We start from the raw sequence: 16,694 nt of genomic DNA, 5'->3' as shown, positions 1-16,694 counted from the left end.
ATGTATATATATATATATATATGTGTGTGTGTGTGTGTATTTGGGGGCTCGTCCTTGCCATTTGCGTTTCCTTTTGTAGCGCCCAGGTGGGTGGTTTGTCTGCGTGTTGCTGGGTGGCTGTTTGGTTTGTGTTGTTAGCCACAATGGAGTTTGATTTGGATAAGTTTGCTGGGAATCCTACATTGCAGCAGTTGAATAAGTGTAAGAAGATAGATTTGATGCTTATTACCAACCTTTTTAATGTGCAAACACCACTGGTTGTGAGGAAGGAAGAACTGCGGCGGCTTATAGCCAAGGCACTGGGTGAGAGGGGACTGTTGGCGGATGCGGCAGGCATAGCTGATGTGAAGCCACTAGCTCCTGTACCTACTCCTTCCACTAGTCTTCCTGTAACCACTTCTATAGCTCCCCCCAGTCCTGCGGTGGGGGACGTCAGCTGAGGAAGTCCAGCTGATGCTCTGCATTAAGGAAGTGGAGTTGAGAAATTGGGAGCTGGAAGTGGAAGCGATGCATCTTAGGGTGAAGGCGTTAGAGCTGGAACGCCAGTCTAGTAGCTCCGTCCACCCACCGCTCACACCGTGATGTCATTACAGATCCAACAAGAAGCCAACCTCAGCCAAGGCAGCTCACTCTTTGGGCAGTATGTATGTAAGCAGTAGCATATACATACATTTTGTATATACATACATCATTCCCTATATTCTTTTATGTTGTCAACACAAACAATGGCAAGGAAACATTGTTTTCAAAAGCTTTATTATCATGGTGACCTTGAGATGAATCTATTGACCTTGAAGGAGGTTAGAGGTCAAATGTAACATGATATTTTAAATCTTTATATAAGGTACTTTCTATATGTTAACAATACACACCATACTTGTAAGAATTATAGTTTCTAACTTATTAGGCTTTTTGTCATTTTTTGGCAAATAAATCATTAAATTGACCTTAAAGACCTTGGTGGATATAAGATTGTTAACATTACCCGACTCTACACCACTACAAAGTTTGCATTCATTCAAATTCATTAAAAACTTTACGAGCTATGTGTTTACACACAGAATGACACGCACGCACAGAAATGCTACCAAAAACATGATGCAACATGTTTTTGCTACCAAAAACATGTTGCATGACCAAAAAAACTTGGTCAAGGTAAAAATTCCAGTGAAATCGGTTAATTTGTTCTTGCAAAAGTTTTGCATCATCACTGTCAGCAGTTTAATATTAGACCAGTACTGTAAACATTATTGCCAAATTTAATCATGTTTACTGATTTAAGCTTGTCATGCTCAACTTGACAGTTGTAAAGAGAAGAGTGGGGAATTATATTAAATTTTGTTACAAGTTGCACCTCTTCTCAAAGTATCACCACATCCAGCTTCAAAAACCTAAAACGTCCACAAATGTATACAGTAGATTTAAACCTGCAGTTCCTGGATTGGCCACTTGAGTCTGGTTTGGAATTGTTGTTGTTGAAATGCCATATTTTACAGCATTAAAAGGGATGTTTACTGCCTGATATCAGTTTTAGTCTCTATGAAGAGACCTCAGATAATATGAATCACTGAACTGGCCCTTTCAGTATTTTAATTGAACTATTTGACAAATATTGTGGCCCGTTGTGTGGTACAGACCACCCAAGAAATTCGTTTTCAGTCTCCCCTCAACTCTAGATTACATGGATGGATGAGCTCGGTGAACTGATTAAGGCTCTGAGGGAACACATAAGTGTTGACTGATGTTGCAGTGAGACGTCGCCACACTCACATTTTCCAGACCACAGAGTGAATGTACCTGGCTTCAGAACTATTCAGCAGGCGTGGATGTTAATCTGAGCAGTAATGAGAAATCTTCTTGTATTTGTGGTGGTGTAATCCCAGACTGCAAGGAAATGTTTCTGCAGCCTGAATATTGAACTGCCAGCTGCTGGAATGCATCCATATTACTGGCCAAGGGAATTCGTCATTGCTGTTGCTATTTTGAGTGTAGTTTGAATCAGCACACTGTTTGGATTCCTCCATCATCCGAGAAAGAGGTCACACAGATAACAGTGGATGATGAATGGATCCTGACCACCCCAGCAACCCTTACTAGACATGCAGATGAATGCTTTCTCTAACATCTGCTTCAGCTTCTAATTGAACTCCCCTTTGAAACATTTTTCAAATCTTTCTATTTTTTGTGATATTGTATTGATTTATTTCATCATTTTTCATGTCTGTAATGGTATTTGTTACAGCAGTAACAGTTACTTAACACTAAGTAGAGCTATTAATGTTTGTATGTTGCACACCTAAAGTTTATATATGCAACTTTCTAACCAAGCTAAATGCTAATGCTAATGCTAAACTAACGCCAAGCTGAAAAATGAGGACAACAGATGCCAGATGCTACGTCCATCTTTTATGTGCAGGGTTGTGGAGACCTTCTAAGGAGTCAGCTGTGCATTTTCTCTTATTAATATCACAGCTGATTATAGATGGACCTTGCTAACCAAACTAGCTAGCTCTTGATTTAGTTCAAAACTCCTCAGATGGTATGACAACATCAAGGCATCAATACGGAGTAGCTTATGGATATGGATATTAATAAACCTATTTGTGAGGTCATATTCCTATATGTATTTATGATATACAACGTATGGCTTAAATAGCATCATAAACATCTTACTTTTGAACCTGTAAACAACATGCCAACAGTATTTCTGCTAAAAAAAAAAAAGAGACTTATTCTGCCACACTGTAGATTAAAAAAAATCTTTTATTCAAATAGTAATCTATTTCCCCATGACAGCTCCTTTCCATCTGTCTTCTTAGAAAAGTAGGCAGCTTGAGGAGAGGAAGTTGTACTAAATGTCTCAGTTAGAACAATCCTATATCATAAGGCACTGGTATTCATTCCATCCATGCTGACTGGGACTTATTCACAGCTGGGATGTCTATCAACCAGGTGAGAGCGCTGTCCATGCAATGGACAATGCAGTCCACGTAACAGATGCAAGCGTTGAATATCAGCATCCTTTCTGCCTGTGCTTATGGCTGGGGTGTGTAGCGCAGGTACTTCTTGCCAGAGGGGAGGTCTTTGGTGTAGACGCCAGCTGGGAACAAAGAGGCGGCCTCTTCTTCAGACATACTCGGGGGAACCATCACGCAGTTTCCAGGCTGGAGGAAGAGACACATTGCAAAAGGTCTGCTGGTCAACACAGCAGCTGCTCAGGTCCTATAGCTATTATCTGTGCCTTCAGCTGCTGTAATAACTGGCAGCAGATGAGGTCACTTTCAAATGCATGGCATACCTTCCAGTCGGCAGGTGTGGCTACTCGCTTCCCTGCTGTGAGCTGGAGCGAGTCCACCACCCTCAAGATCTCATCAAAATTGCGTCCTGTGGTGGCTGGGTAAAGCAGGGACAGCTTTAACTTTTTGTCAGGACCAATAATAAACACCTAGATGGGGGGAAAAAAAGGTGAGAGAGTTTCCCAGTGAGAGGGATAAAAACCTTCACAGGAATGAGCAGAGATGGGGCACAAATTCCAAAAACAAATGTGTGTTTATGTTTCTCACACAGCGGGCAGTAAGGGGCATGCCATCTTTGTCCTTCTCATCTGGGTCCAGCATGCCCAGGGCGACTGCCAGCTCCCGTTTGCTGTCCGCTATGATGGGAAAGGGCAGCGAGCAGCAGGCAGACTCCTCACAGTTGTAGGCCACGATGTCCTAGTCACACACAAGAACAGACGCAAGCCCTCCATTAGATATTCAAAGCAAGTGTGAGTGGTGCAACATTGATTGAGCTCTGTCGTATATACACTGTTACTCAGATTTCAATGTAGATTTCTGGGATGTGAGGAAATAACCCCCACATTATTTAGAACACAATCTGTGGAGTCTGTGGCCTGACGAGTTAGCTTTTCTGTGTTGTGCCATCCGACTTCGCCAGAAGTTGTTTGGTTTCCCAGATGGATAACTGGAACTGATCACAGCCACAAAACAGCAATTCAAAACAACAATATTGCAGACGTGGAAGCAGAGCTACTACGGACGAAAGTTTTGGCCGATCTCAGCAATGCAAAGCCCCCAGCATGCAACATCAGCATGGAGGAGAGGAAGGCACTCACATCACTTAGTAATGACAACAACATTATTATCCTTCCGACAGACAAGGGTAGGTGCACAGTTTTGCCAAACCAGAAAGCCCATCATGAGTAAATTTTATCACTGCTCAGTGACAAAAATACTTATGAAGCAAGACCCAGAAAGTGGTTACAGGAAGAGGGTGATAGATTGTCTTGTTCAAACTGCTTCAGACAATGGTATTGACTGGACCTCATACCACAGGCTATACCCAGGGGAATCTACAGTCTGTATGGTTTACCTTAGATACATAAACAGGGTGCACCTTTAAGACCGATTGTCTGTATGATCAACTCGATCATCTATAACATCTCAAAGTTTCTGGCTTCAATCCTCAACCAGAGACACCACATCAAGAACACCTTGGATTTGAATTGGGAGTTGGAGCAAATGAAGTATCTTGGAGTAAATATCACTAGAGATCTCTCTAAAATATATCATGTAAATTTTAAACCTTTGTGTTATAAAATAAATGAGGATATTAAAAGATGGAACTTAATACCAATTTTAAATTTTGAGTCACGTATTGATACAGTCAAAATGAATATTTTGCTGGGATGCTTTATCTGTTCCTAACACTCCCAGTTGAAATAACTGATAAACAATTTCAGGAGTCGGATAAAATAATCTCTGTGGCAGGGGAAAAGACCACGGATTAAGTACCAAACTATCCAGTTGGCTAAAGATAAAGGGTGGTTGGGGTTCCCATGTTTGAAAGATTACTATATTTCAGCTCAACTGAGGATCCTAGCGTGTTGGTGCAATGTAGACTACCAAGCAAGATGGAAAGAAATAGAAACAGTTGTCTCAAGAGATGTTCCGATTCAGGCAAGTTTAGGGGACGTGACACTTATTAAAAAACAAATTAATCAAGGAAACCAATGGATTAACTTGCCTTTAAAACTCTGGTTACCGTTTCTTAATAAGAATGACTGGAATGAAGAGGCCAGGATCTTAAGATGGAGTGCTTATGATCTTGATTTTTTACCCAATAAGTTAGACGCAAGATATAAAAAATGGGCAGGGCAAGGCTTAATGGCATATTGTATGTTTTATGATAAGGGAACTCTTAGGGACTTCCGATCAGTAAAAGATCAATACCAGTTAAGCAATACGGATTTTTCTCAGGTTTCTTCAAATCAGGCATCATCTACATAACTTTATACCTAAGAGAACAGATCTTTTCTCTCTTCCCGTTTTGAATATATTTGTCAAGGCTTACCATGCAGATCCTGGCCTCAAGGTGATTTCTAGATTGTACAAGGGTTTACAAGAGGTTAAGAAGTTGAACACTATCTACATTAAACAAAAATGGGAAAGGGAAACAAATATAGCAATTTCAAATGATATCTGGTATCAGCAGTGTGCCTTTCAGTGGAAAATAATTTCTAGTTCTAATATATGGAGATGTTTTGGTTGGAAGAGTCTCTGTAGGTTTTTTATTACACCTGCACAAAGTAAACACTATTCTAATCACTCTAGCTGTTGGAGAAACTGTGGGGCCCAAGGAATAAAACACTTCCACTTGTTTTGGTCCTGCCCATTGGTCAACACTTTTTGGGTATCGATTCACTCTGAGTTACAGACCATTTTTAGTATGCAACTGCCCTTTAATTGGGATGAACTTTTGTCTGGATATTTATATTCAGTGAATGTAGATAAAATGTCCAAGCTGTTATATGGTATTCTGAGTCTGGCTGCCCGAAAGACTATTACTAAGAAATGGCTAAGTGTGAAAATTCCATCACTAAATGACTGGCATGAGACTGTTTATGGGTTGTTTAAAATGGAAAGAATTACCTTCTTTAACAGATTTCAATATGACCTATTCATTGAGATTTGGGATAAATGGAAACATATTTCGTCAAGGAGACACGATTTCGTTTGAATCTCTGTGATTCTGTATGCCATATTTTTGAACTGCTATGTGTATATATGTGTATGTCTGTATGTATGTATGTATGTACAGGCGTATATGTATGCATGTAGGTATGTATGTGTATATATATATATATATATGTATGTATATGTATGTATATATGTATGTATATATATGTGTGTATATAAGTACAATTACTTGTTTATTTCGGTTTATTTGTGTTCTCATACGTTCCTTATTTAAAAAAAAAGATTAAAAAAAAGAGAAGGTGAGAGATGTTACATCTCTCTTCACTTGTATTCCAGTTACTGAAGCAGTGGAGGTAGTTTGTAAGTGATTACAGGATGACCCCAACCTCAGCAACAGGACCACTCTCAGCACCGACCACGTGTGTTTACTTTTGGAACTGTGTTTTAATTCCACCTATTTCACATATAAGAGTCAGTACTACAGGTAGAAACATGGGTGTGCCATGGGTTGCCCAGTTTCACCCATTGTGGCCAACTTTTACATGGAAGAAGTGGAAAAGAGGGCTTTGTTATCCTACCCTTGAACACCACCAAGTCATTGGTTCAGGTATGTTGATGACACCTTAAGATGTGCCACAATTCACTGATCACATTAACTCGGTGGACCAACACATCAAATTTACCAGGGAGGATAATAATAATAATAATACATTTTATTTAAGAAAGCGCCTTTCAAAACACTCAAGGACACTGTTCACAAGCAATAACAACAAACAAAAATTTACAAAAATATAAGGATAAAACATAGAGCAAATAAATAAAATAAATTAAAGTAGCAGGATGGAAAAGCTTATGTGGAATAGGCTGTTGTGAACAGGTGAGTTTTGAGTCTGGACTTAAAAAGAGGGAGGGAAGTGATGTTTCTTATCTCAGGAGGAAGGGAGCAGAGGGGGCAGAGCAGCAGAAAGCCCTGCGCCCCATGGTGGCTAGCCAAGGGGAAGGAACGGAAAGAGAAAGCGAGGAGGAGGATCTGAGACACCGAGAAGGAATGGTGAAAAGGATATGAAGGATATGAAAAGTGGCAGGTTAGCCTTCTTAGACTGTGAGATTTCCATTAGTAATCGGGGACATTTAAAAGTTGATGTAAACCTACGCATATGGATCAGTATTTAAGGTTTGACTCTCATCATCCACTGGAGCATAAACTGGGTGTCATCAGGACGCTACAACATGGAGCCAACACCATCCCCACAGACACAGCAGCCAGGGAAGCAGAAGAACATCACATCAAGAAGGCCCTGAGTAAATGTGCGCAGTGGTCTTTGAACAGTGGTTGTTCACATAATAATCCTATTTTGCCACAGGAATGATGGTTGCTGATTATGTGCCTTGATGTTCTATTGTAGATATTCCACAGACATTATTAATGATTATTATTTCTATTAATCATTGTGATTGACAACTTTGGAGGCAGTATACAGTACTTAACCTTATACTTGGGAAGAGAAGCGATGCTCATTTCACAGCTGGTGCAAAGGCAACATGGTAGACTTTGAAGTGCAATATATATTTTTAAAAAGCACCAAATATTTGAAGCAGGAAGACAATTTCACACACGGGGTTTTCAGGCTTTCTCAAAGATATATAGATTGATATTATATTGATCCCACAAGGGAAATGTAGTAGTTGTAACTGATGTAATCAAATTGAGTGCTAGCAGTAAAGAAAAGTTGCCACGGCTGAGGTAGTCTCACTTTTAGCCTCTCTAAACACACAGCATTCATACACATCCCATAATCACAAGCCTCGTCCTTCTATAGATCCTCAATATGGTTCATACACCTTTCATCCCAGTTTTAAATTCACAGCTTGTGGTCGAAGCTTTATTTGTGTTGCAAATTTTTTCCGCACACACTATATATAGGAGTCAGGCCTGCACAGGCTCAATGTTCATTGTTCATTTGAGAAACCTGAGATTTTAATAGGAGTGAGGTTTTGAGTGAACCCAGAAGGATTCATTTACTTCAGCATGTTGTTGGAAAATCCTAAATACCCACATAGATTTAGCCCAGCATTAGTCCAGATATCTTGATGTCATTTGGCTTGCAAATCTCTTGTGGCTTGTTTAAAGAACTATGCTCAGCAGGGAAGTCAGAATGCTGAAATATCACCAGGCTTAGAGCACAGTTCACCAGCTAGCACAGACTTCCTGCTTTCTTTATGTGTTTTTCCAATACTTCTAAATACTTAAAGGTGTGCAACAAATAAATAAATAAAATGTAGTTACAACACCTTGGCCCAGCCGTGGTGATCCTCCAGGAAGTCCACTGATAGGGCGATCAATTTAACGTTGCGTTTACTGAACTCACTGCTGAGTCTGGCAGCTCGGCCCAGCTCTGTGGTGCACACAGGAGTGTAGTCCCTGGGGTGGGAGAACAGGATTCCCCATCTGAAATGAGTCAGATTTACCATCATGCTCAGTTCGATCTCAGAAAAAAAGAGGCCTCATCCTGACCCAGTTTCCTCTCTGCAGTCTGCATTTCTTGATATTGTGTGTGTTACTGCTTGTTTCTGGGTTTCACAAAAGGACAACAGGATGTAAAACGAGTTTAGCAAAGTTGTCAAAAGTGATGGCAAAGTTGTTTTTCTCCACCTTGAGGTCAGCGGTCTGCACATAATCACTCAAAGGAGTGTTTTTTTCTCAGGTTTGACCTCAATTTCATTCGTTCAGCTTACAGATGCTCTCAATATCAGAAGACTTTCACTGTCTCACAAAGAGACGATTACTGATAGATGCACTAAGTGGTAAAGTGTTATTTTAGACATACTTAGATCGCACTTAGACCACAATACCGTCATTACAGGTACAGTATGCAGATTTTAAAAATGCCACATGCAGTATTTCAAAGCAGAAGTGAAAAACCATGACAGGAACTACATCCCGCCCTTTCTCCCCGCTCTTAAGCGAATTCTCAATAAGTCTGTAAACCTGCAGCGTCAAAAATAAAAAGTCACAAAGTCTACTCACGAATCACCAAGAAATTCGTGGAGTTTAATTGTGCCGGTGGTGGTCTCTGCCTCGAAATCAGGAAACACGTCTCCGAGCAGCAGCCCCGGCATGCTGTGGCCGTGGAAGTGTTTAGTCCGGTGTGCAGTAGCTCTGGTGACAGCAGGTAGAGCAAAATAAAGAAGAGGCGGAAACCACTCACGCACTGCCACAGCACCCAATTTAGGTTCATAAAAAGCGCTGCGCTCTGAGCCTTTGGCGTAGTTGTGACACATATTGCGCTCAGACCGGTGTCGTGAAGAGAATATAGACATTTATTATTATGAAATGTTTATTATGACACAACTAACAAAATAGTCAAACTTTACATTCAAGGCGGGCTATCTAGTTCACAAGTGATAACGTGTTCGCTGGGTTTCCAAGTTTAAAGAAAAAGCCTAAAGCTCAACACCGGACCCGTTTAACGAGCACGGTTTTGTGGATTCATTCTTGTCACGTGACAAGAGCGGTCCCGTTCTAAACTGGTACCATTTATCCCCTGCAAACCGGGCAGGATGTTACGAGCTCATCAGGGGCCATAAAGGAGAGCGGATACACGACCTACGGCACTGTCCAACCAAAATGTCCTCACCAGGGTCCAGGCGGAATAGTTGCCGTGGAGCTGCGTGTGGAAGCCGGGCAACTTTTGAATACCAAGTCCGTCGCCGGAGCTCCAGCTGTTCTTACTTTGCCTCTGGAGCGCAAACGGGAGACTTTTCAGTCAGTCTGAGTCAGCCGATATTTACTGTAACGCTCCGGTTTTTGCTGGCGATAGATCTATGGCTGTCCAAACGGCTCGGAGTGTGCGCCTGTGAGGGGTCTGCATGGGGCAGCATACGGCCCTTGGTCCGGCTGGTCGAGTTCTCCGGTCATGTCATCCCGTGGCTCATCGGCACCGTGTACACTCTTCTCCGTGGACGAAGTGTGGAGGAGCAAGAGATCATGCTGAATTTGGCATTGGGTAAGTATCATTACACCGTAGTTAATGTTAGGATTTCTGTCTTTAATGAAACAAAAATTTGTTCTGATTTGATAAATAACATCTCTAAGTCCACAGCCATCAACAGGCTCGATATTTACAGATTTGCAATAAATTTACAATATACATTTACAATATATTTATGTATTAATATGTGTGGGTTGATGTATAGGATTTAATCTAGGATTTGAATTTATACTAATTAATTCTGGGCATTTAGCGTTAAGCTGGTGAGCATAGAGGCCTTATGTGGAAGTAAGAAGTGCTCCAAAGTCAAACTGACTTTATTTAGCTGTCCGACGCTCTCGCAGCTCATATTTATCACCACATTGCCGATAAGCACGTTTGTGCCATGGCCACAGTGGAACCCGTGGCATTCATAAGTGGCTCTTATGTTTGGTCAAAGCTAGATAACGTTAATAGCTCTTAATGTCCAGAGACCAAAATGAGTCCAACTAGTGCCAATTAATGCATTAGCAGGAGTAAATGGTGTCTGAGCGAGAAACAACTGCACGACAGCGATGGAAAGTTTTTCGTGGGAGCTGTCTGAGATGTGATCCACCGGTCATGGCTGATGATGTATTTGCACATGTAGATTATATTTGTGAACTTGCAGCCTTGAGTTCAAGCTCTGTGCTGCTATACTGTATTGTGTTGTGGTGAAATGCCAGAGCTATTTCTGGCCTGTAAAAGCCCAGGATGCCATGGAGATTTGGAGATAGTATATGATGTTAGACCAATCAGGTATTGACGGGTCAAAGACCTTTAGATTTTTTTTCTAGGTCAATAAATTGAGCTGGTTATATGCTTTTACTTCAGCCTTGCTCAGTTCCCCAAGGTGTTACATTAAGAGTTCAACATGTTTAAAATCTTAACTATTGGTTGATTCAACTGAAATAAAATTCCACTTGACTTCAAAATGTTTAGCAGAGTGCTAACTAAAGCTGCTAACCATGGTTCACTGCAAAATTTGACCTTTACTATAATGATGTACTGAAAACATCTGAAGATGTTTGAAATACCTAGATCTTAGTTCTTTAAATATCTGAAAGCCCTCATGGACTATCAAAGATGTTCAAATGTAATTTATTAGCTCCTAAAGCTGCTGAGCTCTTTGATAATGTACTTTTGAACTTTGGGCGAGGCCATCAGGTATTTGTATAGTATTCACTGCGGATTCAGAACCTGTGTTAGGAAGCTTGGGAAAGTTTGAAATTTGATGATAAATGAGATGATGGGATAGGATATTTAGAGACATCAAAGGAATTGCAAGGGATGTAAAAGTATTACTTAGCCAATTTAATATTATTAATCATTTTTGTTGGAGACAGTGCCGATCACGTAGATTTAGCTCACAAATCTAAATAATCTGCCAGGAATGTTAATGAGAGTAGGGTCATTTACTCCAATTATGATCATGTAATAAAATCCAGGAATATTTTTTCAGGATTATGATAAGCATTAAGAAACAAGAATACAAACTGTGATCACAGCAGCAGACTGATTCTTTTTAGAGGATGTTAGGCTGAAGAGGTATCCTTGGTGTGAGAATAGACTGAAAAAATATCAATAGCTGCAGAATTTGGAAAAAAAATGTCGTGAAATAATTTGAAAACTGGACAATTATTCAAGAAAGCAGGGAAAATTTTTTACTTTTCCTCAGAGGACTCTTGACTTTAGGCCGCGAGGTGTGGAGCGATGTCAGTCGGCTGTTTCTCAGTATAAAAAATATATAAAACCTTATATAGGTTTTATATAAAACCTTAGTCTAGTAATTTTTTTTAATTAAAGAAGAAACTCAAACAAAGTCACCATGATTAAATATTAGATATAAGTTCAAGACAACTTTTCCACGGTATTTACATACTGCATGGTTACAGTAACACTGGTACTAGTAATCAAACCCTGAAAAGGCAGTCTCAGTTACCGGGGCAAGCTAACATAGGAAACCACATCATGAATTCACAAGCTAGTTGAAACACAGCCTAACTGAAATAATGATCACAGCACCGATAAAGCTTATGAAGCTAAACATTATCTTTACCAGTTAATCTTTACCAAGTTTTTCTTTTGCAGAAATGCCCCATACTTGGCAACATCAAGTGCTCAATTAAGCAACTGCGTGCAACTCAGAATGGGGACAGAAAGTACAGCTAACTTAAGCGAGAAAACAAGTGTTTCAAAGCTGGTACAAATTAAGTTCAACACACTAAAGTAAAACTTTTGTTTGTCTTTACAGTGTAAATCTATAATTAACTGAAGCTTTAAATAAATGTATAAACAACTGAACAACTTCAGCTGCATTTTTTACTCATCTTTTCAGCTATTTAGTTCTTTTTCTTATATATTTTAAGGAAAATGTAATACTAATACTAATATTTAATAATAATAATTATTATTATTATTGTAAACTAATATATATCTAATGCAATCTTGTTGTTATTTACATCCTCAACTTTAAAAACTACTCCTTCCTCCCCACAGCTCTGATTTTGGATTTGCTGCTTGTCAGACTTGTGAAGACTCTGGTCAGACGTCGCATGCCCGCCCAGAACCGTTCGGAGATCCTCTCCACCTTCTTCGTGGAGCGCTATTCCTTTCCCTCCGGCCACGCTTCACGGGCGGCCATGTGCGCCCGGTTCTTCCTCGCCCAGCTGGTGGACACAGACTCCATGCGGCTCCTGGTGGTGGGGTGGGCTGCTTTGGTGAGCCTTTCCCGACTGCTGCTTGCAAGACACTATGTGACAGATGTGGGCTTTGGCTTGGCCATGGGCTACTGCCAGTACAGTCTGGTGGAAAGACTGTGGGTGACTTGGGACTGGTTGCAGGACGCGCTGCTCATTGGCCTGGGAGAGAGGCTGAACAGGGCTTACGATGGACTCTGGCTGATAGATGGGAAACATTAGGTCAGGTTTAGGTGTGTGTGCATATAGGAAAATGTTGAACATGAGTGGGTAATTCTGAAATTCCTGATTATTGATGTTATTTTAGGATTCTTATATGTTTTAAAAAAATCTGTATCAGCGTTATGTGTTTGTCTTTGTGTTTATTTTTATTTTGAAGTAGAAGTATTAAATGTTTTACCTCCATTAAGCTGCTTGTTTGCACATCACTATTGATAATGCATGGACTTAATTTCACAAGCCTGAAACCAATGTTGAATTTATTTAATTAAATTTTTTATCTTAAAAAATTACTTTTTATTTATTTATTTTTTGAGTGTGTGTGAAAGTTTAAACTGTGGTATAAAAAAGAGACTTCCCCCTTGACACACTTCATGATGTGAGAATTTTTTCTGTGTTTGTTTTTCATGTGGTTTAGCAATGACCTGTCACAATCCACAGTGTGTTTGTGTGAACATTGTTGTGGGGAAAGTCAACTCACACTCAACCAAGTTTCCATCAGCTGCTGCTGCTGAGTCTCCTGACTGTCATTGCACGGTAACACATTCCATCTCATCTTACAGTGTTGATAAACTGCTGCCACCGCCTCCTTTTTAACATACCGAATACCACTTCCAAATCAAGCAGTTGTTACAGAAATCATAACACTCGATACATGTGGGTTTGGAGTTAACATGTTGAACAGGTTAAGACAGCAGATGCGTGTGTAGCCTACATAAACAGCTGGAAAGTGTGACAAGCTGTGCTCAGGTTGTAAGTGAGAACGTGGGATATTTTCAAGAAAAGCTGCTCATTTTTATTGACTTTCAAATAATGCAGGTGAGCTGACGTGTGGGCGTGTGTCTGTTAGCGGTTTTATTACTCCAAGAAATGTGACAGAAGTAACCTCATCTCTTTCAGTTTCATTGTGTGAATACATATACTCATATTATTTAAACTTTTATTATCTAAATTTAAAGAACACAGTTGTGTTTAACCCTGGAGAACCCATGGGGTCAGAGCCGACCCCATTGGTTTACTAGGGAAACCATGGGGTCAAATTTGACCCCATGGGTTCTCCAGGGTTAAATAGGAACAATTTTCTGAAGGCTTTCTGTAATTATAAAAGGAAAAGTACATTTATTGAATGTACTGTGTATCTTAGAACCTCAATTCCTAAATAAGGTTGATATCCTGTAAATGTAAAATGTAACTAAAGCCAAAATGCAAGGAAAGTATATTTTAATCACAATACAGCATGGAAAACATATCAAAGGTTTACAAAGAGAAAATATATAATTACAAGAAGAATATTAGCTCATTTTGAATTTGATGGCTGCAACAAGCCTCAAAAAAGTTTTTGCCAGAGCCATGTTTAGAGCTGTAAGACAAATCCCGTCTTCTTTTAAAGGCAGTACGTTTTTCTCTCGGAAAGTGAGGTGTTGGGGGCATGTCCCACTGGGAGGAGGCCCTGGGGCAGACCCAGGACACACCGGACAGATTACATCTCTTGGCTGGCCTGGGAACACCTGGGTGTTCCCCCGGATAAGTTGGAGGAGGAGGCTGGGGAGAGGGAGTTCTGGGCTTCTATGCTTAGGCTGCTGACCCCGCAACCCGGCCCCCGGATAAGTGGAAGAAGATGGACAGATATTTTCTGATGATGCTTGAAATGTTTTTTCAGTTGGTGAAAGATCTGAAGTGCAGGCGAGTTCTGCACCCAGACTGTCCTACTATAAAGCCGTGCTATTGTAATAGCTGCAGTATGTGCATCAAGATTGTCTTGCTGAAATATGCAGGGCAATCTTGAAAATAAATTGGACTGGATGGAAGCATGTGTTGCTCTAAAACCTGCACTCAGTAATCATGCTGATGGGGCCTTTCGTGATGCGAAAGCTGCTAATTCCACAGGGCTAATGCAACCCTTTTGAACTGAGCACTGATAATATGGTCCCCCTCGTCTTTAGTTGGGAGGACATGGCATATGTTTTTCAAAAAGAATGTAAATTTTGGATTTGCCTAACCAGAGAACAGTTTTTCTCTTTGCCTCAATCCATTTCTGGAAATGTTTCTTTGCACGACAGCTTTAACCTATGTTTGTGGATGGCACTGTGAATACGTTCACAGACAGTGAATGAGCTGCTTCCCAGAAACCTTTAATGACGTTATGTACTTTGAATGATTTCTTTGCAACTTTACACGGGAACATTCCTCTAAAATTGTTCTACAATTTGTAGATACAGTTTTTTGGTGATTGTCAACCTCTGCTCATATTTTCATCTAAGAAGTTCTGCCTCTCTAAGATGCTATTTCTATGCCCAGTCATGTTGCTGACTTGTTGCCAATTAACCCAATTAACTGCAAAATGTTTCTCCAGCTGTTTCTTTTTAGTACCACATTCTTTTCCATTCTTTTGTTGCCCAGTCCCAACTTTTTTGATGTTGTTGCCTTCAAATTGAAAATGGGCAATATTTCTATTTAATGAAAAATTATATTTTTCAGGAAGTAGCATAACAACGAGGAAGGATCACTGAACCCACAGTCCAGCCCATCTAACAGTAGTATTAAGTATTAGAATGGACTAAGTTTGTCCTTATTTTATGACACAAGTTAACTTGGCTAATGCTGCCTGTAGATAAGCCTGTGGTTGAGGTTGTAGGTAATAAACAGCACATTAGCTTCCAAAGCTGAGCTCCTTTGCTGGTGCTGATTCTACGTGGCATGGTTTGTTTTTGTTTAATGAAGACGTAACTAAATTTTAATGAACGTGGGCGATGCCAGCTAATGCTATTTCTAGCTAGCTTGTTTATTTCATTAGGATGCTAACTTTGGCTAGCAAAAAGGAGCTTAAAATAAAAGGTCTGTGCTTTCTACTCCTTATATTTTCAAAACAGCTTGTTACATTAGGTTTAACGCATTTGAGTTAAGTTTTTATTTCGTGGTACTGTGCACCTTAAAACAGATTTGTGCCTAAATGAAGGGAACAATGAGACATAAATGACAATCCTATCCGGTCGTTAAGTGATGACGTGACGAATCCTACTTCTGGGCCTAAAGTAGTCTGCGTTTAATATGGCTTTTGTGTTGTTAACATGTTTAATGTTTTGTATTTTCTTCTATTTAATCTCAAAAAGCTCCTAAAACAGTCAGTGATCACTGTTGACCTCCCTCGGCTTTTATTACCGCTAATCATTTATTTAAGTTCAGTTTTTAAAACCTTAGGATGTAACTACAGCCCAGCCCATGCAGCAGTATATGAATGACTAACCTCGTATTGTGGATGGATTATCTTAGTTGTTCTCCTGGCTGAAGTTTGGTCCTTTTACAGCATCCTCCCATGCGATTACATTTGTTCCTGACCACCGAGAACACTCACAAGTGGAAAAAAAGTTAGCTTGTTTATATTATGCTAACATAGCTGTGTCACTAGCAGTCACGTAGCACATCATTATATACCAGCTAGCCAAACTTCAGTAACCCTACAAACGTCACTGCTGTTTAGTTTTCTGTCTTCATTTATGTTGGAAGTGATAGCAGAGCTGTACATTTTAATTTGTTTCCAAAACCCCGCAGTCAGGACATGCTATATTGTATTTAGATAGAAGCTAGCGAGCTAACTTCCTGCTAACTTCTAACTCCGTTAAATGTCATAAATTCCGTTTTCATGGATGCCTGGATGTTAAACTCAATTGTTACACCTGGTAGAGCAGAACGCTGATCATTTTATTAAAGATGAAAGACTTTAGACAGTTTTTCAACTCTCAGTAATGCCATAGTGATCGTTTGATATATGGACCTGCAGCGGAGTTTAG

At 40.1% G+C, this 16,694-nt stretch overlaps 2 protein-coding genes across 2 annotated transcripts; one reads left to right on the top strand and one right to left on the bottom strand.

The window, feature by feature from the left end:
• Window positions 1–2,745: 2,745 nt before the first annotated feature.
• Window positions 2,746–9,709, bottom strand: LOC146367244 (peroxiredoxin-6-like). The gene is made up of 6 exons (XM_084912419.1): window positions 9,617–9,709; window positions 9,007–9,138; window positions 8,271–8,427; window positions 3,564–3,713; window positions 3,299–3,445; window positions 2,746–3,164 (listed from the first exon to the last, which is right to left on the bottom strand). The coding sequence occupies exons 2-6, from the start codon at window positions 9,096–9,098 to the stop codon at window positions 3,036–3,038; spliced, it is 675 nt and encodes a 224-aa protein (XP_084768545.1). The 5' UTR covers window positions 9,099–9,138; window positions 9,617–9,709; the 3' UTR covers window positions 2,746–3,035.
• On the top strand, window positions 9,156–13,199 carry LOC146367243 (polyisoprenoid diphosphate/phosphate phosphohydrolase PLPP6-like). Its single transcript, XM_084912418.1, has 2 exons — window positions 9,156–9,985; window positions 12,488–13,199. The coding sequence occupies exons 1-2, from the start codon at window positions 9,607–9,609 to the stop codon at window positions 12,907–12,909; spliced, it is 801 nt and encodes a 266-aa protein (XP_084768544.1). The 5' UTR covers window positions 9,156–9,606; the 3' UTR covers window positions 12,910–13,199.
• The last annotated feature ends 3,495 nt before the right edge of the window (window positions 13,200–16,694 follow it).

The sequence above is a fragment of the Perissodus microlepis genome, chromosome 18 (assembly GCF_051167445.1).
Source record: "Perissodus microlepis isolate ML-2025 ecotype Zambia chromosome 18, ASM5116744v1, whole genome shotgun sequence".
NCBI classification, from domain to species: domain Eukaryota; kingdom Metazoa; phylum Chordata; class Actinopteri; order Cichliformes; family Cichlidae; genus Perissodus; species Perissodus microlepis.
Note: the sequence above shows the minus strand (reverse complement) of the source record. Positions and strands in the feature narration are given on the sequence as shown.

What these genes read in the sequence shown, in the direction of transcription:
- LOC146367243 (XM_084912418.1), top strand. Translation starts at nt 9,607, where the DNA reads ATGTCCTCACCAGGGTCCAGGCGGAATAGTTGCCGTGGAGCTGCGTGT. An exon ending in CATGCTGAATTTGGCATTGG is followed by an intron (nt 9,986 to 12,487) that starts GTAAGTATCATT and finishes TCCTCCCCACAG; the next exon opens with CTCTGATTTTGGATTTGCTG.
- LOC146367244 (XM_084912419.1), bottom strand. Translation starts at nt 9,098, where the DNA reads ATGCCGGGGCTGCTGCTCGGAGACGTGTTTCCTGATTTCGAGGCAGAG. An exon ending in TGCCCCTTACTGCCCGCTGT is followed by an intron (nt 3,446 to 3,563) that starts GTGAGAAACATA and finishes CCCCCCATCTAG; the next exon opens with GTGTTTATTATTGGTCCTGA. An exon ending in CCACACCTGCCGACTGGAAG is followed by an intron (nt 3,165 to 3,298) that starts GTATGCCATGCA and finishes CTCTTCCTCCAG; the next exon opens with CCTGGAAACTGCGTGATGGT.